Genomic DNA, 27181 nt, shown 5'->3' on the forward strand with positions numbered 1-27181 from the left:
GTGGGGTTTTGGGGGGGGGGTGCTCCTTCCTCCTCCTCCGCCTTTGCAGCTGTCAGCATTTCCCACCCTAGACTTATACTCGAGTCAATAAGTTTTCCCAGTTTTTGTGGTTAAATTAGGTGCCTCGGCTTATATTCAGGTCAGCTTATACTCAAGTATATACAGTAGAGATATGGACCCTGGAAACAGCTCTGCTATTGGATGAGGTCACCTATATAGGCAATATCACTCTCATTTGGCTTAGGTGGATAGTGGAGAGTATGGTTTGTAGTTTTGTTCGAGAGAGTTAAAGATCTGTGTCTGTATCCTGTATATACGGTAGTAACTTGTGTAACTGCTGTAAACAATAAATCTCTGTAGTAAACCAAGTTACTAGTCCGCAGCGTTTTGTTCCTGCTTCATCCTGCCCACCTGCAACTGATTGCTTCTGAACAGTCTGCACAAACTCTGCAACAATATTTCCAAGACGAAATTGGTTCAAAAATGAATTATTGTGAATTTCAAGGCTGAATTCTACCTACCCTGCGCTGTTATTCACAGCTTCAGAATTATTACTGACTTATTTAGACTTTGATTCATCATGTCTTGTTGTGCATTGTATGGTACTGAACCACACCCGCCCAACTGTGGTATACTCCCATACTAGCTTTCTCCCTATTGAGTGCTGAGTTCATTTTGCTTTGTAGGAGCAGTAAAGTCTTTACCACATTAGTTTTATGAGACTGATTAATTCCATTTTAAAAATAAGAAGCATGGACATTGAAAGATCAAAGAAATAACTTTTAAAAAAAGTTTCCTGGACTGGATTCTGGCCCTTCTAGTCACTTTCCTATTATAAAATCCAATTGCCTAGTTGAGACGCGTTAGCAAATCCAGGAGGGAAGAAGTGGTTCAGATGAGCACATGGAAGTTCTGGCTATGAAGCAAATGTGGTGCCAATGGGCTCATGTCCTCGTCTCCCTGGTGCTGGGGGGGGGGGTAGGACAGGGCTGCTAAAGAAGAAGATGGGGGAGGGCCAGGGAGGGAGCTTGGGGGTGGGGCAGTTTACTGGGCCGATGTGTCGAGACTGGAGGTATATAAATGGAAGTGGTTGGTCCATCCTGAGAAGACCAGGGGGACAGCGAGTAGGATATCGTCAGATGGTGGGCAAAGGCAACACGGGTGGTACATTGTTGGGAGAAGACAGGTTTGTGGAAAGGAAAGGCAGCTCCATAGCAAAAAGGGAGGAGAGCTGGGGGAACCCTCTCCTCCAGAGGCTTACTGCCTTCATGACTTACCTGCAAGCTTCCTAAAGCCATCAGATTGGCCTCTGCTGGGAACAGGGAGCAGGCCTAGTGACCCCCCCCCCGGTCTGACACAGCAGAGGTCTTCTTATCATCCTTATTTCACAGTGCAGAGCCCTGAACTGACTGTGTGACTAGTGCAGAGGGATCTTCTGCAACGCTATTAAAACCTTGTGTGAAAATGAACAAGCTGGATTTAGTACATTTGAAGTACAATACAGTTCAGTATAACACAGCCTAAAGAAATGCAGGGAGGGGGGATGGACGACAAAAAGAAAGACACTTTTTGTAAGTTGTAGCCCCTAGAAGGTATGTGGTGATAAGGAATGAATTGAACGAGTTAAGTAAGTAATGCTACTGATTATATGTTTGTATATTGTTGCTTGCAGTTGTTGAAGTCAATAGGAGAGACATAGTCTTCCTGATAGATGGCACAGCAGCCTTGGGAGCTGCCCCTTTTAATGCAATTCGTGATTTTGTGGCCAAAATCATCCAGAAACTGGAAATTGGACCGGACCTTGTTCAAGTTGCAGTGGCACAATATGCAGATACTGTAAGACCCGAGTTCTATTTCAATAGCTTCCAGAACAGAAAAGATGTCCTTGCAAATGTCAGGAAAATAAAGCCACTTGGTGGTGCTGCACTCAACACAGGCTCTGCCCTGAGGTATGTGAAAGACAACTTATTCACCAGCGCTGCTGGAAGCAGGATCAATGAAGGCATCCCATCAATGCTGGTCCTTATTACTGGTGGAAAGTCCCAAGATGATGTTGCCGAACCTGCACAGGAAGTGAAAAGGAATCGCATATTCATCCTTGCTGTTGGGTCCCGAAAAGCAGATCGTGCAGAACTAGAACAAATGGCCTACGAACCAACCCTAGTATTCACTCCTCCCGAGTTCCGCACACCCGTCCTGGTAAATACTCTCAATGATATTTTGTCACCTCTAAGGACACTCTCTGGGTGGATTGAAGTAACACCAAGTGGAAAAGGTAAACACGGCTTTTGTTAAGTTCTAAAATGCATTTGACCTTTGTGAATAATACTGTTTTAAAAACAGCCTCCCCCCCTCCCCGGTTATTCATCCTCAGCAATGCTAATGATAATTTATGATGGGTTTATTCATCACTTTAAATTTCTCCAGGGCAGGGGGCTGTTTGGCAGGCCTCATTTGCTGCAACCAACCCTTGAAACAGGCCTTCTGTCTTTCTCTTCGGTCACTTGCGTCTCTAGGGAGCTGGTAGGCTGCTAAATGCACCCAGGACAAGAAAGACTGCACTTATGGCATATAAATCTTTTGCAGTGAACACTTTTAAGAATCCTGAGCAGTCTTGCCAGTGATGAAGATGGCAAAACTAATGCAGAACAACAATAATCCTGTTACAATAATCCTCCCCCCCCCCCCAAATACGGAGCTCAGTTATTCTAGAATTGCTAAATTTTAAAGCCTTATCCTAAATTAAGATGAATATCACGGGAATATCTGTCACTTAACAAGATTTTTCAAAATGTATGTTTCTTACTAATATAGTCTTGCATGATGCATATAAACAGTGGCATTTTTATTTTAAAATATAAATTAAAAATGTTCTAAATGTTATATATATCTCTCCCTCTCCCTCTCCCTCTCCCTCTCCTTCCCCTCCCCACCCCGTTTCATTTCCTGCAGGTATTAGCATATGGGTATAAATTACAAATATCCCTTTCTATCTTATAATTACAATTAGACTTTCAAACTATTGCCATATTTACACATTTAATAGATGTGTGGGGTGGGGAACCTCTGGCCTGAGGGCCAAATTTGGACTGCTAAACTTCCAAATTTGACCCACAAGGCTGTTCCCCCTAAACCAGTGGTTCCCAATTAGCTAAGTACTGTAGACCCCTTGTTTTTCAAAAGCCAAGCCATGGACTCCCTACTTTTGAAAATACTGATATCTCTATGGTAGTTTTCCAAATCTTTACTACGGTCATAGACCAGCATAAGGCAAAAGCACCTCCATATATAAATAAAATAAAAGCCAACTGCAGAAGTAGAGGGTCATTCTCTCAGTTGCAGTAGTTTTTGTTATGTGAATGGTGCCATGGATCCCCTGGGTGGGTTACGTGGACCCCTTGGGGTCTGTGGGCCACCAGTTAGGAACCACTGCCCTAAACCAGGCACACCTGGCGTTATATGTGATGTCAGGTGTGAGGCAGATGAAGACACTGCTGCAGAAAGCAGGGCTGAAGTGGACCAGCGGAGTCAGGCATGGAAGGTGGCAGGGCTGGGCACAGGACCCAAGGGGTGGGGTCTCGCAAGAGTGTCCCTGCTCTAGTCATGTGGGGGAATTGAATGCCTTCTAGATACAGATCAACCCATCCCTGCTTTTTCGGGTGCCCATTGACTCATTTGGGGAGGGACCAGAAAGGACCCAATTCATCCCAGGAGGGGATTTAGCAGTGCTTTGGTGGAGACATCTGTGGGCCTGTGCACATGTGCTGACACATTTATGACAAGTTCAGTGGTACTTCTGGTTAAGAACTTAATTTGTTCTGGAAGTCCGTTCTTAACCTGAAACTGTTCTTAACCTGAGGTACCACTTTAGCTAATGGGGCCTCCCGCTGCTGCTGCCACCACACGATTTCTGTTCTCACCCTGAAGCAAAGTTCTTAACCTGAGGTACTATTTCTGGGTTAGTGGAGTCTGTAACCTGAAGCGTCTGTAACCTGAAGTGTCTGTAACCCCAGGTACCACTGTATAAAGGCTTCTAGGATCTGGCACCGGTCCAAAGACATTGTCAAGTGAGTGCTGAGGATCAGGCTCTTTGGGAACTTTCCAGTCCATTTTTGATGCCCAATAATATCAATTGGATACTTAAAATTGTTCTGAGCTTCCAGATCCAGTTTAAAAATCCATTTACACTGAAGTTCACTGGCAACTTTAAACACAAAAAGTCCCTGCTTACATCACCTGTAGCTGGGTGTGCTTTGACCCATGCAGGGGGGGGGGGGTCATGACACTTCACCTGGTTCTTCTTTCCATCTCTTCATGGCTGTCCTGTTTCTCTCCTCTCTCACAAGGTGAACATGTGTGTACAGCAAATGTTGTATGCACACATGACAAATTCTGGTATGTTTTTCTGTGATTTCTCACATTATTTTCTGTGCTCTACTGCAGTTCTGTTAAATAAAAGGGATATCATCTTTCTTTTGGATGGATCTGCCAACGTTGGAAATGCCAACTTCCCATTGGTCCGTGACTTTCTTATGAGCCTAGTTGGCTCCCTTGATGTTGGAATTGATGACATACGAATCGGCCTAGTGCAATTTAGTGAGAATCCGAAAACAGAATTCTTTTTAAACACTTTTTTAACCAAGGCAGAGGTACTCAGTCATCTAAGGCTGTTGAGACTCCATGGGGGATCAGTACTGAATACTGGCGCTGCACTAGACTTTGTTCGTGAAAACCATTTCACCGAAGCCGGTGGGAGCAGGATAGATGAAAGCGTTCCTCAGGTTCTAGTCTACCTTGCGGCAGGGCGATCTGTCGATTCATTCGAACAGGCTGCCCGTTCTTTAGCACGTGCAGGAGTGATGACCTTCTGTGTTGGTGTTAAAGATGCTGATCTGACAGAACTTCAGCAGATTGCATTCACTCCACAAATGGTATTTCTTAAGGATGAATTCAGTTCTCTGGCAAACGTACCACAGGAAATGATTGGTCAATTAACAACATATTATGTTGAAGAATCAGCAGGTAATTGGTTCCTTTCTTCATTCAAAATGGATTTAAGAATGATTTTGTTTTATCTTGCAGGTATGTTTCAAATGGCATGACACATTTTGCCACCGCTGTGTCTTAGAGGCATTGCACACACTGTGAAATTCACGTAGGGAACCTGTTTCCATGCACACAATGAGCATCACGGATGAAGGCTGCCACGTGTGACTGCCGCAGCATCCCTAACATGTTCCTTCCATGTTTGAATTTTCTGAAGAAGCCCTTAGGGCCGTTTCACACATTCTAGATCTATGCACAGGGTATAAATAGAAATGTGGTTGGCTGGTGAACCAAGTGCACTGTTTTGCATAATGATTGCACGTGCATTTATTTTACCATTTGGACATATCTTGAGAACCTACAGTTGACAAAATAGACAGATATTTTCCATACATGAGGAGTGCTCATTTTTTCTTTCTACAGCTTTATTTTATTTTTTAAATCAAACTATCTCGTTCCTCCTCGCTCTATGATACATTTGAAAAGAAGTGTGTAACATTTATAACAGTGTCTGAAGGTGCGACTTCTGTGCTCTTCACCCTCATATTCCCCCCCTTTCTTTGTTCCGAAGGGGGGGGGGAGGATTAACTGTCTGTGCTCACAATAAAATAGAAGCCCTATAAACACACAAAAAGTGACTTGCTGTATCCCAGGAAGAATCCTAGAGTAGTAAAGCTCTCCAGAGGCCTTTAGTCCTGTGCGCTACCAATGCAGGAGATCCACTGATGGGTGGCCCTCCTGCCCTCTTTCAAAAATGCCTGGCAAAGGGGAGTCTACCACCTTCCGGGGCAGTCCATTTCATTTCAAGCAGCTCGTACCATCAGGAAGTGCCACAATCTTCACCTCGCTGGCTAGCAGGCTGGCAGCCACTGCCTGAGCCTGTGCCGATACCTCTGCTGCTGCTGCTCCTTCCTTTTAACCTGCCCCTTAAGAAAAGCAAGGCACTGTGTGGGATGTAGGAGGTGCCTGCCACTGGATGGTGGGCCGTGGCAGCCTGAGCCTGTGGAGATATTCTCCCCACGTGCCCTCCAGCTAGAATAGGACAAAGGAGGCAGCTACCTGGACATGCTCCTTCCCTCCCTCCCCATCTTTGTAATAAGTAAGCCCCAGCATGGGGCAAAGGAGGCACTCTGGCTAGCAGGCAGCAGTGGCAGCCTAAGCAACAGTACTTGGTTCAATAACTCCTTGCCAGAAAAAAGCACTGGCTATGATAGGAGAGGGACGCAGGTGGGTTAAACCACAGAGCCCTAGGGCTTGCTGATCAGAAGGTCGGCGTGAGCGTCCATTGCTCAGTCCCAGCTCCTGCCCACCTAGCAGTTCGAAAGCACGTCAAAGTGCAAGTAGATAGATAGGAAGGTAAACAGCGTTTCTGTGTGCTGCTCACCAGAAGCGGCTTTGTCATGCTGGCCACATGACCTGGAAGCTGTGGGCCGGCTCCCTCAGCCAATAACATGAGATGAGCGCCACAACCCCAGAGTCGGTCACGACTGGACCTAAAGGCACACTTCTGTACCGTCCCTCTTCTTCAGAGCCTTAAAGACAGAAGCCCCGTGCCTCTACGATGCGATGCTCTCCCTGTGTTGATGACAGAAAGCTGCAAGTACAAGGCATAGCTGCCAAGTTTTCCCTTTTCTCACGAGGAAGCCTATTCAGCATAAGGGAATTTCCCTGGAAAAAAGGGATAACTTGGCAGCTATGGTACAAGGTCTGCTTTAGGCGTTTGGAAGAAGCTGGAATCATTTCTACTTCCACTTCCTGGTTTTTAGATTCACTGATTGCACATCTCAACAATATAGTCCTCAGTATGCATAATACTTTAAAAGTACCAGTAATTCACTCTCTTGGAAGTTCTAGAGTGATTTCCAATGATTCCACAATTTGGGGTTTTTAAGGAAAGGCGCTATAGAAAGGCCCAAAGCCGGAATTCTTCCTCTTACATAATCAAGATGGCTCTGATTTCTCAGCTCCTAGTTTGCAAAATAAATCTGCAATGATCTTTTTGTGCATTAAACATTTTCATTTCTCTTAGTTCCAGAAAGCAAGTTTGATATCTTGTTCTTGATTGATGGCTCAGTCAACACTGGGAGTCAGTTTGTTGCTGTTCGGGACTTTTTGCACCGGATTATTACCGACCTGAATGTGGGTCCTGAGGCCATACGTGTAGCTGTGGCACAGTTTAGTGATAATGTGCAACTTGAGTTCAACTTTGAAGACATCCCAAACAAGCAAGCCATCCTTCAGAAAGTGAAAAGAATGAAGGTAAAATCAGGGAGGTTACTCAACATTGGTGCTGCGTTAGATTACGCCGTGAAGGAAATATTTGTGAAGAGTGCTGGAAGCAGGATTGATGAAGGAGTGCCACAACTACTTATGCTCCTTGCTGCTGGGAGATCAAGCGATAATGTGGATGGCCCTGCTGATGCTCTGAAACAAACTAGAATTATTCCTTTTGCTATCAAATCCAGGACTGCAGATCTTAGAGAATTAGAAAAGATAGCTTTTGACCCTCAATTTGTGCTAATTGCTGACTCCCTTTCCAAAATTGGAGACCTACAACCTCAAATAGGCAGTCTACTGAAAGCCATTCCATCTCAATCATCAGGTATTCATTTCTGCAGTTTTCGTCTTTGTCTTTTGAAGCATGCATGCACAGTCCAACGGGTTACATAAGAAGATGTACATAAGAAAATGCTGGCTAGCTGCAATTTGCTCAAAGCATATAGGAAAGTCTGTTTACTTTGAAAAAGTCTCAAATAGGTAATTCTTGATGCATATAAAGTGCAGGGAGTGTTGAGCTTGCTCTTTTGCACATGGGAGACCTCATTCATGTCTTTTCCCAGATACAAACATCTGTGAGTGTGCAGCTATATATAATTAAGTGCAGTAGTGCTAACTAACAGGGTTTGAGTTGGGGGGAGTTTGAAAACAGACTCCCCAGTTTGGAAATCCGGGCTCTGTCATGAGCCCAGCACCAATCTGTATGATAGATGACTACACAGTATATCAGAAAGAACACAAGGCAACTGTTATATTTTACCTGTCAGCATAGTAGTCTCTTGCTTTTTCATGACTGCTTACTATAGGTAAAGCACTCGCCCTGGAAAAAGCTCGTTTTTCTCATTATTCAATGCTGCTTCTCCATCCTATAGCTGCTTATTTGCTTGCAATACAGTATAGCATAGCCATTTCCAGCCTGATGTGTGGCAAGGTAAAGCCAGTGTAAACGAGGGGTAATTTAAGTAGGGGCCCATCCACATGTCCTTTTGTGCCCCATTTCTAGACACAGCTCTGGGCTCTCCAGGTCTATGAGCATTGCTCTTTCTTTTCTTTTTATGCATTTTTATCTGGGAAACCTGCATTTTACAGCTGAAAAGTAGCAAACGGCAATTGGGTTTTCCACAGATGGTCATTCATTCTCATTCAGTGGTTAAAACATGGTTTTTCTGGGGGAAAGTGCCAACAAAAAACCCATTTGGACACAGACCTGGAAAGGCCAGAGTTGTGTCTAGAAAGCTGGAGAAAGGTATGTGTAGATGAGTCCTTGAAGTGACTGAGTGTGGAAGAGATAACTTTGAAGTATTTGCTACTGAGATGACGATGGGAGCAGGAAACGGAGAGAAAATGAAACTTCACAGTGCACAGGAATCTCTTGGTTTCTGAAGGCCCCCCTGAAGCATTTCAAATCAAGACTCTCTTCCTCGGGCTCAATCACACCACCTGCAAAACCGCTTAAACAATCACTGTGACTTTCACTGGATCTCACCAGTAAAACTACTGGTAATCTTTTTAACCAATTTCTGTACCTATTGAGGTTTTACTTCTCTTCATTCCCTGTGCTAGTGTCTTCCCTCATTTCTCCTCCTGGGGAGCAAAAGCATGCAAAAATTAATAGGCAAATGGGAGCTTAGCTTTTTCTTTACGTGACAATTGATCATATTCCTTTTTTTCTCATAACTCCCACATTTCTTCAACAGCTGATGAATCTCAGAAGAAGGATGTTGTGTTTCTGATAGACGGTTCAGATGGCATCCGAAGCATTTTCCCAGAGGTGAAGTCCTTTGTGCAAGGTTTGGTCGACACTTTGGACATTGGTCCTGACAAAGTTCAGGTGGCTGTGGTCCAGTACAGCAGTCGTGTGCAGCCGGAGTTTCTTCTGAATCGCTACCAAGACAAGGCCGACGTGATCAGGGCCATCCAGAGATTGTCTGCCATGGGAGGCCCTTCCCTTTATACAGGGGCTGCCCTTAACTATCTGATGAGCAATATATTCACCAGCCAGGCTGGAAGCAGGTTGTCTGAAGGGGTGCCGCAATTATTGATCCTGCTGACTGCGGAAAAGTCAAGCGATGATGTCACAAGGCCTGCCGTGGATCTCAAGTCAAGGGGTGCAGTGCCGTTTGGCATTGGAATTAGAAATGCAGATGCCGCTGAGCTTCAGACAATTTCTTTCATTCCTCAGTTTGCGACCCTTGTCCCAGGTGTCACTCAACTGGGCTCCTTAAAACAAAGTCTTTCACGAACGGTGTCTGAGTTGACCGGGCCAAAAATAACTGCTTTGGCCGCAGCGCTTCCTAGCCCAGGTGAAAAGAAACTTCTCAACTATTGAACCTGTGTTATAATTATGTTCCTAGGACACACAAACACATTGTGGTCATGAAGCAGCCCAAGATGGTAGAGGCAGCGGGGGACATTGAGCCCTATTCTGCAGCATCTGGTTCAAAATGGGCACAGGGCTATTGCAGCAGCACTGATCACATTTGCCAGGGCTTGATTTGGCTTCTCCAGTGGCTGCTTAAAGAGACACAAAAACATTTTACACAAGAACTGTATGGTGAGGGAGATACCAGAATCATTGCACACAAAATGGCAGCCCTATGTCTGGGTACTGTTATCTGCACCCAGAATGGATGGTTACATTACCAATGGGAAAGACTCTTGTCTCCCCTGCAGGAGGCAGGGAACTTCCTGTGTGTATGTTTGTGTGCATTTATAAGGTTCCGGGGTTACTCTTGGGTTATGCTTTCCAGTTGTGTTGCTGGCTACATTATCTTCTGTGACCCAGATTTATCCTGCCGCAGTCTCGGGCTGATGCAGAGAAAAGCAGCAGGGCTGGTGGGCTCCATGAAGGTTTGTGCAGTAGGAGAGAAGCAAAATGGCCTTCCTACTGCATGTTGTGCCCACTTCACATCATGGCAAACTATGGTTTGTACTAGCCATAACCCCAAATGCTTCCAGATGGGCAACAGACAAACTAGGGCTTAATGCTGCTTTTCTGTTTTCATTTTACATTAGCTCAGTTTCTCAGTTTATGAGTAGTGATGACCATCCTATGGATTGCCTATTTAGACATCATGCCAGGCCTATAATTAACATAAGCCATGATTTGCAAACTTCAGACTATAGTTTCTAACAGAGGAATTCAACGTCACACTAATTTGATTGTTGTGTCAGCATTGGCATTTCTACTTGTCAGTCAAAAAGTTCTCTGCTCTCCTTCCCCACGCCAATTGGGGGGAGGGCATGGGGAGGAGGAAATGAAGAGGGAAATCCCATGGTGCAAGTAGGACTTTTTGTGCTGTCTCCCACTAGCATACCCAGGGCTTTTCTTCATCCAGAACTCACTGGAACTTAGTTCCAGACCCTCTCAGGTAGGTGCCATTGCCATTATAGTTTTCCATCACTAAAATTGTGAGCTAAAATTGTCAGGAAAAAAACTGATCAACTTTGCCAAGCTCACTTTGTGTATCTTTCACTGAGTGTACATTTAGCTTCAGTGCCATTTTGCTGATACAATTGTACCGTGGCTCCTGAATGCCTTGGGAGTTGAACGTTCCAGCTCCCAAATGATCAAAAACTGGAAGTTAGTGTATCATTTTTTTGAAGGTTTTTTTGGAAGCCGAATGTCCGATGGGGCTTCCGATTGGCTGCAGGAGCTTCCTCCAGGCAATCAGAAGTCGACTATGGTCTAAAATTACTACTATTTGCACCTTTCAAATGTGTTGCTTGTATAATTTATTTGTACTAGTGTCTTCTAAAGTCTTTCTTTTTTCTATAGTGGATGAGAGGAGAGATGTTGTGTTCCTTATTGACGGCTCCCAGTTTGCAGCTACTGAATTTCCTTCAGTTGTTGAGTTTATTGAGAGACTTGTAAACAATATGAACGTGGGCTCTGCTTCTACTCGGGTCGCTGTGATTCAGTTCAGCAATGACCCCAGGGTTGAATTTCTGCTGAATGCACATTCCACCAAGGATGAGGTACAAGCTGCAGTGAGAAGACTCAGACCCAAAGGAGGGAGGCAAGTGAACCTTGGATCTGCCCTAGAATATGTGTCAAAGAACATATTTACAAGGCCCTCGGGAAGTCGCATAGAAGAGGGCGCACCTCAGTTTTTAATAATTCTCGTTTCCCGACCACCTGATGATGATTTAGAGGATCCTGTACTCCAAGTCAAGAGTGTTGGTGTGGCACCATTTCCTATCGGAGTGAACATGGATTATGAGGAAATGGTCAAAATAGCTCTTAGCCCTCAGTATGTGTTCCAGATATCAACCTATCAGGACCTTCCAAGTCTGGAACAGAAATTGCTGGCCCCTGTTACAACACTAACTTCGCAGCAGATACAAAGCCTTATTGGTGAGACAAGTCATCCTATAGGTAAGGATGGTGTCTGTTTTTGTTTGTGTAAATCATTTTCTCATCTCCCATTAGATAACCCACCTCTTCCATCTTATAGGGAAACTTCTGCAGAATTGCCCCAGTCTGAAGACTTAGGAGCCTAAAGAGTTCGCAAAATGTTCTGGGGCTCTTGTTACGATAACTAGCACGGGGTCACATTAGCTTCTGTTCCTCTTAGGAGTTCATAGAATGATGCTAAAAGTAGGATAGAAGATCCTTTGCTTCCCCTCATTCCTGACATCGCTATGTAAGGTTTTTAATCTGTATTTGGGTGGGTGAGGGCAATAGCTAGCTTTCTTTGCTAGTCAGAGCTGCCGCATTAACAATCTCCTTAGGATCAATTAATGCATCTGTAATTCTCTTGCCTAGACCAAGAGAATTGGTTTATGTGTATGGTGGTGCCTGATGGTGCCCATTGAGTGTTAGCTCACAAAAGCATCAATTGAATCAGGGCTGTAGGGTCCCCTGTAGTATGCTGGGGGGCGGGGGGGGGGAAACGGTGCTGCTGCCAGGCAGTGCACTGTGCACTGGAGCCTGCCGCTTCCACCCCCGAGTCAGGCCTGACCATTGGCCTGACCCAGCAGGCTGTTCATATGTTCTGATGTTCTACCTCAGATGCCAACATAACTTGGGTACTATGCAGTTTCACTTGTTGAGGGAGGATTTGCTGTTCCACTTCACATGGCAAAATGACTTGAGCCAGCTCCAACAAGTGATCTTGTTCTAGAACACAATATTAAAATGTTATTTGGTGAATATAAGGGTATACGAAGAGCCCTACTGGATCGAGCCAAAGCATTCTGTTCTCACAGTGGCCAACCAGATGCCTATGGGAAGACCTGAAGGAGGACATAAACCTCTTAAAATGGTGCCTCTGTATCATGGGTTCAGAGATAAATTTCTGCTTTTGGATATACATACTTAAATAAGGAAAATGGTTAGCTAAACAAATGTAGTGATCAAGATATTCTTTTGGTACAGAATGACTATTAATCCCCAACAGGAGAGGTTACTGTTGTCTCACCCCTTAATGCTTGCACACAACTATGTCAGCATGCAATGCTAGCTGAATGTTTCTAAACTACAAGAGGAATGTGAAATAATTTGTAGTATTGCAGTAGCAGAAATTGAATCCTGCTGCTAGCTGAAACACACTTTCTTGGGAATGAAATCCACGGACATTAATGTTGCCTGCAAGTAGTTGTGGTTAAGACTACCGTGTTTCTCCCAAATTAAGACGTGCCTATAAAATAAGCCATGGCACGATTTTCTTGAAGCAACAAAATATAAGACATACCCCCAAAATAAGCCGTACCGGGGTAGTGGTGGGAGCAGGTCTGGATGGTGCTTCTGTGACGAAGAGTAAAAGGAAGATGCCTGTCCTTGCCGGAACCGCCACGTGGAGCTCAGACCGAGCGGGAGCCGGCGAAAGTCGCAGCACCCCGGCCCCGCGGTATCCGGCAAGGGCAGAGGCACGCGCTGCGCCGAGTCCCGGCCCCGCGGGAGCCGGCAAGGGCAGAGGCGCGCGCTGCGCCAAGCCCCGACTTCAGAGAGCTCTGAAGTGACGATTTCCTGGCTCCCAACTCACTCTCAACTATCACGCTCCCAGCTACTGCGTTTAAAGCAAAAGAGAAATGCCAACCGAAGTCCGAAGGCTGGGGATTGTTTGCTTTTTCATTTACATGTAAATAAATATGCACTCGTAATAACTAAAGCTGGGACCTCCTGGTACACTGCCAATGAGAGATCTCTGGCAGCTCCGATTCAGAGCTCCAGACTCACAGCAGTTTAGCAGCTATTTAAGGCGCCCCTCCACCGGTTGTTGACTGAGCATCAGGCAGGCTCTATTTGAGGTGCATGCAATGCGCACTCCGTTTCAGAGCAGTTTCAAGCCAGCTCGGGAGGCTGGTTCAGCAGCCCGAAAGCTCTGCCCTTTAACCCTAGAGGTTTGGCCGCTTTGTGGTGAAAAGGCAGTCTACACAAACTCATGATCCCAGGGTCGGGGTGGGGAGGTCAGCTGGTAAGCCTCCTCCCCAGCCCATATAAGTCACACCTGATAGGCTCTGCCATGCTGAAGGACTCAGCAAGAGCCGCAGTTGCAAAACTCTGACTGTGAAAGCTCTGTAAGGATACCAGCCCAGTTGTTGTACCATACTTAATATTAAAAAAAAAAGACATCCCCTGAAAATAAGCCGTGGTGTTTTTTTTTTGGAGGAAAAATAAATATAAGACGTGTCTTATTTTAGGAGAAACACGGTAGGTGTTAGGATACTGGCTTTAGACATGTGTTTAAAAGTTGGAGTCAAGCTTCAGAAGCCTATTTTGTACAGAAAGGCAGAAAATTTGCACAAACACCTTTTTGAAAACACTGCACATAGAAAAAAGCACCTACAGCTTAGAAAAAGCTAAACTGGTTTACCTGGGGTTTGTAACACTGCCTTTTACAGAGTTCCATCTTCCCCAATACTGTCTGTTCTGACTGGCAGTGGCTATCTATGTTATCAGCCACTTCTACCCAAGCTGCTTCTAACTGGAAATGCCAGGAATTGAGCCTGGCATTAGTGTAAGAAGAAAGCCAGTGACACTCCTCTTTGCTACATTTTTCCTTCCTGCAGATATTGACAGTGAAGCAAAGGACATTGTCTTTGTCGTCGACACCTCTGACAATGTCAAGCGGGACGATGCTGCTCACATTCGAGATTTTATTATCCAGATTGTCCAGATGTTGGAAATTGCACCAAGCAAAGTAAGAGTTGGTGTTCTCCAATTCAGCAATGAAGTATTCCCTGAGTTCTACTTAAAAGATTTCAAAACAAGAGGTGCTGTTGTAGAGAACCTTCGGCGCTTGCGGCACAGAGGAGGTGCTCCCCTGAATGTTGGGAAAGCTTTGGAGTTTGTTATGAAGAACTACTTTGTTAAATCTGCAGGCAGTAGAAGAGAAGATGGAGTCCCACAGCATTTAGTTCTTTTGCTTGGGGGGAGATCGGAGGATGATGTCAGCAGGCCTGCTGCCAAGATGCAGACATCTGGGATTAAAAGCCTGGGTGTCGGATCAGGGAATGCAGACAACGAAGAACTGCGAATAATTACCAATGATCCTCGAACTGTATTTTTTGTAAGAGAGTTTACTGAGCTCCCCTCAATAGGGAAAAGGTTTTATGCATCATTTGAGGCACCTCAAGAACCGACACTCACGCCGCCTGACGTTTTCCCTGGTTAGTCTTTCATTTCAAAACAAATATTTGTGAATGTAGTAATGGGGAAATACTGCATTTTTAGAGGAATTTGAAATTTGTGTTGGTGGGGATCTAAAGAAACCGTATGTGCATGAGAGAGAGAATTGTGCACAGACAGACCTTTGCGCTCTCATTTCACACACACAAAAGAGACCAAGTGGGCCTGTTCTTTAGTGGAGGAAATGTCCTCTCACAACTTCCATAGTGATGTGGTGTTTGTGGCTCAGGGTCTCCGCTGCAGCCATCCCCCCAGGCCACAGCGTGTCTTGACTCCAGCTGCTGAAGGGAGATGTTGTATTCACCTCTTTCACCACTCACTGGAATTTGATTTCCTGCCTGCTGTTTGATCCAGTCGTGGCTAGGCATGGGGGCGGGGCCACTGAGGGGTGGGGCTTGAGACTGACCCCTGGGAGCCTTCACTCAGGTCCACTCCCATGATTTAAAAGCTGGTCTGGCCTTTGACTGACCCCATACAAATTTAAATGTGATTGGCAGAAATCCATGCACTGTGTGATGAGGGGAGCACTGCTACTTTGGTATAGGCCATCAGAATAGATTTGATAGTTTCCAGAAGAGGAACGTTTCAGAGTGTAATGATAATGGATTGATTCATATGTTAAATAAGGTATACAAGCTAAAGACCATTCCAGTGTTTCAGTCTTTGCTCACAATACCAATAATCCTCCACCATCCTTCTGATACTTCATGATACTGTACTACTAATAGGGGTGAAAGCAAATGTTCACACCACAAAGCCCTTTACCATTTTGCTTGATAGAGATACCGAACTTTCATCCTTCAAACAGAAGGTAATCACCTGAATCAGCTCTTTTCTTTTTCTTTTTGCTCTCCATGTGATAATGTTCTTCTTTTATAATCTAAAAAACTTAAAAAAAACAAACATATTCTTCATTATCTTGACATCACATTTTAATAAAATCATCTACATAATTATCACATGGGGGCACAGGAGACTACCTTAAAAACCCCAACATTGAAAATGGGGTGTAGGGTAGGATGTTACGGTTGTTAGATGCATCAGTATATATACTGAATTTGGTTTTAGCTTATCTTACATGGGTACTTAGAGACGCGGGTGGTGCTGTGGTCTAAACCACAGAGCCTAGGGCTTGCCGATCAGAAGGTCAGCAGTTTGAATCCCCGCAATGGGGTGAGCTCCGTTGCTCGGTCCCAGCTCCTGCCAACCTAGCAGTTCGAAAGCACCTCAAAGTGCAAGTAGATAAATAGGTACTGCTGCAGCGGGAAGGTAAACGACGTTTCCGTGTGCTGCTCTGGTTTGCCAGAAGCAGCTTAGTCATGCTGGCTCCATGACCCGGAAGCTGTACGCTGTCTCCCTCGGCCAGTAAAGCGAGATGAGCGCCGCAACCCCAGAGTCGGTCACGACTGGACCTAATGGTCAGGGGTCTCTCTACTTGCTACCCAACTTTCTTTCTTCCTCCCACAAGCACTGGCAAAGGGTGAGTTGTCATTCATGGAACTTTGGGCAACAATAGTAGTCTAGTGAGAGGAAATAATGTGTCTTCAGTTGTTATCGTTCAATTCAATCCCTCTAAAATTTTGAGATTTAAGCACCTGCTTATTTTCAAGTTTGTTTTCACAACCATCAATTCAAGACACTTTCTGTTCTTTACAAAGGAAATGTGGGGAGGTATCCATAATGCATTTATCTATATTTTATGGATTCTGCTGGTGACCCTTATGCACATGACACAGATCTCTAGCCTTGCTGATTGGGGCAGGGGGTCTTCAGCCTGTTTCATACTTCTCCCCACCCATTTACATCTTTCAGATGGCAAAAAACAAGCAGACGTTGTCTTTTTGCTGGATGGCTCCATCAACTTTGGGAAAGACAATTTCCAACAAGTGATTGACTTTGTATATGGCATCATTGACGCTATTTATGAAGAAGGCGATTCCATTAATGTTGCCTTAGTGCAGTACAACTCAGATGTGAGTGATGAATTCTTTCTGAAGGATTTCTCCAGCAAAGACCAGATCTTAGATGCTGTTGAGAAAGTGACATACAAAGGAGGCAGAGTTGCTGATACTGGAGCAGCCATCAAGCATATCCAAGCAAAACATTTTGTGAAGGAGGCTGGCAGCCGGGCAGATCAAAAGGTCCCTCAGATTGCATTTATTATAACAGGAGGCAAGGCGGAAGATGATGGGCAGGCAGCTTCCTTAGCACTGGCACGGTCAGGTGTCAAGGTGTTTGCAGTTGGAGTGAAAAACATTGACCTTGGTGAAGTCACCAAACTCTCCAGTGACGGCACCACAGCTTTCCGGGCAGCAACGGCCCAGGAACTCTCGGAGTTGAACGAGGCTGTGCTGGTTACGTTGAGTGACACCATGAAAGAGCAGCTGTGCAGACCAGTGGGGGAAGTCTCAAAAGGTAATGGCTGCCATTTTAAATACACTTGGGTTGTTTCCATTGCTTTTTCCGTGTCCATTTTCCATCTTGACGCTCTATGCACCGGTGTAATTATTGTATACAACTGTGCTTTTGCTTCTTTCTCTCTTTTGATACTGCATTCTTTTAAGTACAGTAGCTTCTTCCATAGAATGGCTGACTTCCTTACACTCTACGATAGAACCTACTTTATTTTCAACACTTACCAATTTAAAGAGCATGTCGCTGCTGAAGGCATGTGGGAATGCACCACTAGTGGTCTCTTAGGTGGGATATAGTCTGAGTCAAGCCAGTGAATGGCTCAAGGCCCCAAACTCCACTTTCTTGAAATACCTTGAAGCTTGAGGAGAGTTAGGGATCCGGCTGGTCCTGAATGAAAATAGTAAAGCTTGGATTTTGTATAGTGCTTCTTATGCCTTACCACCATGTTGCAACCTTACATGATTAGTACAACCCCAAAGGCAGGGTAGGGGACTGAAAGAGAGAGACAGGGAGAAGCTTGCATAAAGCTACCCAGTGAGTTAATGACAGAGATAAAATTCAAACCATGCATGAGGCAAAGCTAAGATTTAAAATGCTCCCTCAGCAGCATTAAGATAAGCAGATGAAGTTCTGCTTATAGCTGTCACAGCCATGGTGGTTCCCTCACTGCAAGAAGCGAAATTACAGGGAACCAGCCAGAGGGCCTTCTTGGTAGTGGCACCCGCCCTGTGGAACACCCTCCCGTCATATGTCAAGGAGATAAACAACTCTCTGACTTTTAGAAGACATCTGAAGGCAGCCCTGTATCAGGAAGCTTTTAATGTGTGATGCTCTGTTGTGGTTTTGTATATTGTGCTGGAAGCCCCCCCCCCCTCTTTGGCTATCAGGGCTTATGGCCCTCTTTTACTCTGTAAGTACTGGAAGCATATTACTGGACCATTGTGGGGCAGAAGTTTAAAAAGTAAGCTAAACAACAACAAGCGTGCCACCTGTTAGGGGTGGAAGTTTAGTGGTGCAAGTTTGGGGAAAAGGGAGAAGCTTTAGTAAGGGACAGCTTTACTGAAAGCTTATCTGCACTGTAGTTTAATAATTATAGATATTGTTATTATCAATTTACCCATGAACAACAGAAAGAATGCACCACGTCTAGGACGATGGGTTATGAGTACTTGCTACATAAATCCCTTTTTCTGTATGGAAGAATCCTATATGCATTTGTATAGGATGTATGTTCCCCTACGCGGTGTAACATGCCATTGTGCTTTTGTCTTGTCAAGATTGTGATCTGGATGTCATACTCGGATTTGATGTATCCGATGTTGGACCAGGGCAAAGTATATTTGCTTCGCAGAAGGTGCTGGAGTCAAAAGTCAATCACATTCTGAACACGATCACTCAGATGCAGAAAATTAGCTGCACTGCCAACCAGGCCCCTCGGACGCGGGTGGCTCTCCTGGCACAGACTCGCTCTGGAGTCGTGGAAGGATTTGACTTCTCTGAGTACCAGCCGGAGCTGTTTGAAAAGTTCCAAGCTTTGCATAGTGGTGGTCCATATGTCCTAACTGCAGAGACACTCAAATCTTACCAGAACAAATTCAGAGCATCTCCTGCTGGAACCGTGAAGGTAAGTTTGGACTCCATTCTCTCTTTTTTGGGAGGGGAGGGGATGGACTCTGAATCTGTGATGCTTTTCAGTTTTACAACCAGTTTATAGCTATGATACTGGAACTGCTTGACATGCTCTGGCAAAAAATTCTCCCAACTGTTTCATTGAACTCTTTGCAAAAATGCAAAAATATTATTTAATTGCTGCAAGCAAATTAAGTCCCCCCCCCATTATTTTAAATCCAGATTAATGGATTATGATCCTAATCTCTTGCTGCAGCCAAATATTGTTTCACAGGCACAAAGCAACAAGTTGCTCTTTGAATTTTTTTTGTAAAATCTTATTTGCTTTATTCCCACTACTAGCTGGGAAATTTAGATAAAATCTGATTTGCCAAATAAATGCTTAAATGTGAAGATTAAAAAAACCGCAAATGTATTCCTGTATAGCATTGATCTTGACTGATTTATATGAATTAGATATGATCTATGAATCTATGAATTGGTGTCTGAATTTAAAGTGTTGGGAAGAATGGTAGGGTTAGGGCTTCAGTTCATGCTGCAAAATGTCTTGAGCTAGCACTTCATACCGTAAGTTTTGTTTGCCTGTATGGAGTTATAGATATAATTTTGGTGGAGATAGCCCTGTAAGCCACTCTTCTGCCCTAAGCAGCTTTGTCTTGTTCGTTTCAAACCTTGCCCTATCTTGCCCAAACCTCTGGAGACAGTCACAGTACATATGCCATGCCTGGTAAAAGGTAAAGACCCCTGGAAGCCCAAGTCCAGTCCAAGGCGGCTACGGGGTGTGGGGCTCATCTTGCTTCGGGCCGAGGGAGCTGGTATTTGTCCGCATTCAGCTTTTGAGGTCATGTGGCTAGCATTACTAAACTGCTTCTAGTGCAATGGGACATTGTGACGGAAACCAGAGCACATGGAAACACAGTTTAATTTCCCACCACAGCAGTACCTATTTATCTACTTGCACTGGTGCGCTTTTGAACTGCTAGGTTGGCAGAAACTGGGACAGAGCAATGGGAGCTCATTCCATGGTGCGGATTTGAACCGTTGGCCTTCCAAATGGCAAGCCCAAGAGGCTCAGTGGTTTAGACCACAGCGCCACCAGTGTCCCTCTGCCATGACTGGAGGAGCTATCAATCTACTTGCTGTTCCTGACTTCTACATCATCCTGCTCTCATCCAAGGCAAAGAGTGTGGAGGACAGTTGGCCTTGTGCCACAGGGCATATCCAGAAGAGATCCTTGGACAGCTCTGGAACCACAGGCCATTTCCTGAATGCCATTCTGAAAACTGACCAGGGCACCTTGGGAGAACTACATGGCCCAAGGTTGCCCATGGCAGAGGGACGTGCACAGAAGTGCCTCCTTTCCCCGAGAAGGGGCTCCATTTTAGCTGTGCAGAATTCTTGTAATGCAGGGAATAGCAAAAATGGCTCAAGCAGCTATGGCAGCAGCAGCACCCAGCCATGAGGAGAATTCATCTGAAAGCAGAATGGTTGTTACATTTCTCATGGCAGACCTTTTATTCTGTGAACCACCCTGATATCTTATGATGAAGGATGGTTTATGAATCTAATAATAAAGCAAATTACATTAGAGTGATTTTCCCCCCATAAATGTGTTTCACAACTTATTTCCTTCCTCAGGTTGTAATCCACTTAACTGATGGCATTGATGGCTCTAGAGGGCAGCTGGCAGCTGCGTCTGATGATCTGAAGAGAGAAGGTATTATCAACAATATATTTTGGAAAGTTGCATGTCTCTTGGCCTTTTCATTTGGACACCTCTTATGATATTGTAACCAAATTTTGCATGAGGGAGACGGTTTTTGTCTGTGTTTGAATACAAATGGAAGCCATTTTTAATCAAGATGGTGGACTAAACATTTCTGTGCCGATTTTAAACAAATTTTATATCTCTTAAGCAAATTTTGCACAATGGTTCCTGAGATGGAAGAGCAAAATTTTTGTCATTTGGATACAACTGGACACCATTTTGAATGAAGATGAAAGACTGACATTTTAAAACTACCCTGATTTGTTCTCTTTTGCCATTCTTGACTTGCTTGGGCTATCCCAGACAATTACAAAAAAGGAGAGAGAGCCTGGGGTTTCTTGCTCAGTGCTACATTTGCACTATTCCCAGTCTAGTGCAGCCAGGGGAATACCATATTCCTAGAGAATGAATGAGTCAAGGAGCCTGTTGGGAAGCCGTGTTGCTGTTCAAGATGTGTGTGGCAGCATCGAGGAAGGGGCTCTCACCATCCTCCATTATTGGGATTTTTTTAGAAAGAAGAAAAAAGGTTCACAAAATGTTGGGCTGTGGGAGGAGTAGCCTGTAGTTGCCTCTTTCCCATTTTTAAAGGGCTCCTTAACTTCTGGGCCAGAGACCAGTCAGTGTCTGATAGAACAGTAATACTGCAGGGAAATATTTTCCAAAATCTGATGGTGTGGATTTCTGAAATGCCTGAGATGGCACCAGTAATTTGGTGCAACTTGCTTCTAGGCAGAATAAGCACTGAGAGCAAATTGTTTGGTTCAACTGAAAGGAGAGCATTAGCTGCCCTCATCAGCATATTGATGGTGTCTACCCAGAGAACAAGATAGCACCTTGCAGAGCCATACAGACTAAGCTGTTTAGAGTTGGTGAACAGTCGCTTATGACTGATGGCTTTTTCTTACAATTCTCCAGGTGTCAAGGCGCTCATTTTTGTTGGGTTGGAGCGAGCAGCAAATTTTGACGATGTGATGAAGCTGGAATTTGGGCGTGGTTTTACTTATAACCGACCTCTTCGAGTGAATCTGCAAGATATAGACTTTGAACTGGCAGAGCAACTAGTAAATAACTAAGATCTGTAATTTGCCTGAGTAGCTTTAGATGTATACTTTTATGAACTTAGAACACCTGTTACACAACTGTAAATGCACTCTTTTCGTGCCTAATTATGAGGTGACATTTCAGCTAGCAACTTTCTGTGTCTCTTAGCCACCATGTCAAACTAGTTCTCCTATGTAATTGTCCATTGGACTCTAATACTTAGTTACCAAAATGTCATTTTCAGAATTGTTTGCATGCCGTGGTCCAAACCACACCTACATTTAAAGCACTCGGCTCCCCCAGTGAATCATGAAACTGCAGTTTGTGTTTGCTGTTCCCAAGATTCTTTGGGGAAAGGCATGTGCTTTAAATGATTTTCCCAAATATTATGAATTCAAGGTTTGTTTACTATTACATTGTTCCTTGACATCCTTCTGCCTTTTTCAGCACAGTTGCTTTCTAGAAAATGTTTTCACAGATGTACACATATTCTCCAAGCTGTAGGTCCAGGTCAGCTGAGTATTGTCCTCATTGCTGCTTTTAGCATTTTCCCTGCTTTTTTTCAGCTATTTTAACTTTAGTTGCCGGTTTTTAAAACATTATTTTCTAAACTGGCCAAAAGAAATTTAGACAATTCATACGTTAATTGCCCTCTTTCATGTTATTGGACTTGCCTTCATTGTGAGATATTGTAAGGAGCCTCTTTTAACTTTTTTTAAAAGGACTTTGGTTTGTAGGGCAGCTGGGTACACCTTAGCACAGGCGCTGGCAACGTTTTCCAGCTGTGGGCCGGATCATTCCCACAGACAATTGTCTGTGGGCTGGACATGGGTTGGAAATGCACAGAAGCGATTTCCGGTGCCGCGCTGTGCATGTCTGGGGTGCCAGAAATCGCTTCTGCGCATGCCTGGAAGCCAAAAATCACGCCTGCGAAGAAGTGATCTTCAGCATCTGGGCATGCACAGATGCGGTTTCTAGCATCTGCGTGTGCGCAGGTGCCATTTCCGGCACCACTTGGCGAGTCCCCACGCCACAGCGCGCAGGGGACTTGGCGAGCTGGCGGCTCGGAAAACAGCCTCCGTGGGCCGGATCCGGCCCATGGGCCGGAGTTAGCCGACCTTTGCCTTAGCATATACAGATTTTATGTACATTTGTGAAATGGGCCTGTGCCTCAACTCCTTTCATTCTCTAGCAACACACACTAATCTACTGCAAACATGTCCATTGAGGAGAAGGAATTTACTTGTAGCTCATGTGCCTTTTTTAAAAAAATGAGTTGATCTGTGTTCTAATTTACTAATGGCAATACTTACTTTCCTTACAGGACAACATTGCAGAAAAGGCGTGCTGTGGTGTCCCATGCAAATGTTCAGGACAGAGGGGAGACAGGGGACTGCCCGGGTCTATTGGACCAAAGGTGAGATGTTTCAGCCTCATTGGAATTTCAGCCATTGGAAATTCAGCAACCAATTTTCTGGTCTTTGACCAGGATGCAAAGTACTACATAACTAGTTCCACACTTCCAAGGGGATTTAGATCTGGGGATATCAGCCCCATGACTAATAGCAGCACGGTTCTGAAACGGGGAGCTATCAGTGATATTGCATTGATGGAGGCAAGGTTGTTCTTCAGTTCAAAGGGGAAGAGGCCAAAATTGCACTAGAAAAATTGCCCAGACCCCTGGCACACCTAAAGTACCTCTTTGGCCGACAGCTTTTGTTTCACAATGATCTATGTATTGCCAATGCTATTTTTCTAGAAAAAAGAGGTGCCAGGACTCACCCTGAACGCCTCCCTTATTCTCTTAAAATGGCAATGGCACCCACCTGAGAGGGGCCAGAACTGAATTATGGCAAATTCTGTATATTGTACTCATGTAGCCTTGTCTGGAAAGAATCATGCTTCCAGATAATCGGTTCAGTGCTGTCCATTAAAATTTGCCAGATTCTGAATTGATGTGAAATTTCATTTCAGCATTGTTACCTAGGTTAATAAAAAGCAAAGCTTCTACTTTTGGCTTAGAATTTGACCGTGCTGGGGACCATGTTCATAGTCCTAGGGTCACATTTCTGAGCTTGGTAGTACTTGATGATGTATTGACAAGTTGAATGTGGATAGGCAAAGACTTCTGCTATGTGGGTCAAATTCTGAACATCTCATTGAGCTGTAATGCAACAAATAAGGAATAATTTAACACTGTTCACATTAGAGAGACCGGAATAGAACTTCAGGTGGCAGAGATAAGCTAAATACCATCAGCTTCTGTTATTATCTGACTGCAAGCCTCTAATGCCATAAAAAGAAGATACCATTGCTATTCATGAAAGATTGTAAAATTCGATACACATACAGAACCAAGTGCTGTTGAGGATGACCTGCAAGTCAGATTGCTTGTTTAGTGCAATTATTTACTTCTATAAATAGTAAAATAGAAACCTTCTATTTGTAGAAACCCAGAAAGATTTTGAATTAAGATTAAGGGGAGGAATACAGGATATTAGAAGAGAGAGCCCGAGTGTATGTACTGTATATAGATGGAAATACAAACCATGTGTGTTGTGTCTTTGTGTGTTTTAAAGGGAACTTCAGGGGAAAATGGTTACAGAGGTTATCCTGGAGATGAAGGCGGACCAGTGAGTAAACTTTTTAAAATATAAACTCTTTCAAGTGCCCTGAGAAATTAGTTGGTTTCTAAGGTGCTACTGGACAATTTTTTTATTTTCTAATAATTTTGAGAAATTTTGTGTATGTTGTGACTTTGCTGCTATTTTAATTGATTGTAGTCTAGTAATGATTTACTGTAACGGTTGGGAGTGATTTTCTGTTTGATTGTTATTTGCTGATTTTGAGGTTTTTTAATTGTAACAATATATTTCAAATCGATTATTTAGTTGATTTAAGTTGTTTATTTTTATAGGAATCTGCTTCATTATGACGTACTTGCACTGGATTAGATTGTTATAGGATGTGTGATCTTTGTTCTATATTTTGTTGTTCCTGTGGCTTGTAAACTGCCTTGTACCCAGCTATGTAAAAATGTGGTATACAAGTTAAAAATGAGATTATAGAATGAAAAAGAAAATGAAGGGGGAAAATGATTTTAACCTTAAGGGTGTCTGCCCTTTCCCTCATCTTGTTGTCGTGTGGCTGGAAGGAAGTGGTTGCAGAAGTAAGTTACAAAGAGCCAAGCAATGGTAGTTTAGTACTGTGAGCTGATCAGCACAGGCCAGAAGACTGGTTTTTCTCATCTGCCATTTAAAATGATATTGGGGAGAGGCGGCGGCAAATCCCATTTGTAGTTTTATTAAAGTATGATGGAATTTCTATGTGAGTCTTTAAGGAGAGGTGTCACTAGAGATCCACTCAGAGCCATTTGCTACCAGGTGTTAACTGCAGAACTGCTTAAATAAGCAGCTTTCTAGGTAAGGCACAAGAGCCAAGATAATACCCAGTCCATCTATGACTGAATGGACATAAATGCAAATTGTTGAATTCTTCCTTTCTTCTCACAGGGTGATCGTGGGCCTCCAGGTATAAACGGAACTCAAGGATTCCAAGGTTGTCCTGGTGAAAGAGGAACTAAGGTATTAAAAGCAACAACCACAGAATAAAGAATAAAGCAGAATACAGAATAAAGCAGATGAACATCTGTCCATAGGCATCGGCCCTGTTCACTCCAGCTGAAGATCAAGTAGAATCATACCTCATGTTAAGTCCGCTGCGGGTTACGTCTTTTCAGGTTACGGACGCGCTGAACCTGGAAGTCCCAGAATGGGTTATTTCTGGGTTCGGCGCGCGCACATGCACAGAAGCGCTAAATCATGCTCTGCGCATGCACAGAAACAACAAAATGCATCACGCGCTTGCACAGACACGCTGCTTCAGGATGCGGCCTTTTCATGTTGCGAACAGGCCTCCAGAACAGATCCCGTTCACAACCAGAGGTACCACTGTATTGGTGTTTTGCAGCAGATCAGTGAACATCCATATTTATCATGTGATAAATATTGGGTATTTTCAGCACATTGCTTGGTCTTCTTTCCCCTAAATTCAGAAAAGGAATGACAGTGATGGATGCTGCAGATCTCGTCCCACTTTCCTGGGGAGGAAGCCCCACTGAATTCAGTTGAATGTCTTCTGAACAGATATCTGTAGGATTGTCCTGGGAGGCTTCACTCATATATCCACTTACCTGAGAGTAACCCTGTTGAGCTCAGTGGGATTTACTTTGGGGCAGGCACATAGAGGATTATGCTGAGAAACTCCGCTCCATAAACCCTCACCTAAACCCAGACTGGCAGGGGTGGTCACCCTTTCAGCTCAATGGTCAGCCCTCTGCAGGCCACATGTCAGGGTGGATGGGGCCAGAGGCAGCAGAAGGCAGAGCAGGGGATACAACCTTTCCGCAGTAAGTTAGTTTCAAGCTAATTCATTTATTTGCATGTAGACACCAGGTCATTGCAAAACAAAATTACATCAACTCAGACCCAAGTAAGCTACAGGCAAGCTTTGCACAATAGACTACATTGCACCCTGTGCAAAGGGAAGAGGTTTCTACACACACAAAACCTCTCTCACCCACTTCTGTCCTCTGACCACGCAAGCGAGAGGCACTGTCCCGGTACAAGGACACAGTGCAGCCAGGGAGAAGCACTTGAGGAAGGGGCAGAGCGGAGTCCCTGAGAGGCCGTGGCCTGGGGGAGAAAAAGGCCTGGAGAGTCACATTTGACCTCTGTCCCTGGCACGGACCTGAAGGTCCACATTCCTGGTCTAGAATGTCTGTCTTATTCTCTAGAGCAGAGTTTCTCAAACTTGGGTCTCCAACTGTTTTGGAACTACAATTTCCAGCATCCCTGACCTGGTTGGTCCTGCTAGTTAGGGATGATGGGAGTTACAGTGGTCTAAACCACTGAGCCTCTTGGGCTCTTGGCAGAAGGTTGGCAGTTTGAATCCACATGTGGGGTGAGCTCCTGTTGCTCTATCCCAGCTTCTGCCAACCTAGCAGTTCGAAAGCACACCAGTGGAAGTGTACAACATTCACAACATTCTTGCATCAAGCAGTTTTTAGAGCAGGCCAATTCTTACTGAAGTCAGTGGAAAAGCTGATAGAACTCAGATGATCTGCTGCTTCAAACTGTGGTGGCCCCTTCATTCTCATTTGATTTATTTCTCTAATTTGGGTTTCTGAGGAGCAAGGTTTGGCTTACATGAATAACCTTCTTTTTCTCATATCTTTCTAGGGAAGTCGTGGATTTCAAGGGGAAAAGGTATGTAACCATTTAGAAATATCAGAAGGAAAAATGTCTACCATGTATGTGTGTGTTTCTCCTAAAAACAATGCATTGTCACCTTTGTGTAAATTTGGTGTTTTG

General features: G+C 44.3%; 1 protein-coding gene across 28 annotated transcripts in view; it reads left to right on the plus strand.

Annotated features, from left to right (window-relative positions):
* COL6A3 (collagen type VI alpha 3 chain) overlaps positions 1–27181 on the plus strand; it is a 103053-nt gene that overhangs the window by 37208 nt on the left and 38664 nt on the right. For 27 of the 28 annotated variants that reach the window (XM_035139253.3, XM_035139243.3, XM_035139262.3 and 24 more), the window contains 14 exons: positions 1673–2275; positions 4444–5022; positions 7076–7648; positions 9021–9626; positions 11102–11701; positions 14338–14937; positions 16769–17371; positions 18649–18995; positions 20639–20717; positions 21684–21829; positions 23134–23226; positions 24389–24442; positions 25322–25393; positions 27050–27076. In XM_035139253.3, coding sequence (XP_034995144.2) covers positions 1673–2275; positions 4444–5022; positions 7076–7648; positions 9021–9626; positions 11102–11701; positions 14338–14937; positions 16769–17371; positions 18649–18995; positions 20639–20717; positions 21684–21829; positions 23134–23226; positions 24389–24442; positions 25322–25393; positions 27050–27076 — 4982 coding nt within the window. The remainder of the gene's footprint in view (positions 1–1672; positions 2276–4443; positions 5023–7075; positions 7649–9020; positions 9627–11101; positions 11702–14337; positions 14938–16768; positions 17372–18648; positions 18996–20638; positions 20718–21683; positions 21830–23133; positions 23227–24388; positions 24443–25321; positions 25394–27049; positions 27077–27181) is intronic. The other variant, XM_035139342.3, reaches the window with a different exon arrangement.

The sequence above is a fragment of the Zootoca vivipara genome, chromosome 1, assembly GCF_965207765.1.
Source record: "Zootoca vivipara chromosome 1, rZooViv2.hap1.1, whole genome shotgun sequence".
Lineage (NCBI taxonomy): Eukaryota > Metazoa > Chordata > Lepidosauria > Squamata > Lacertidae > Zootoca > Zootoca vivipara.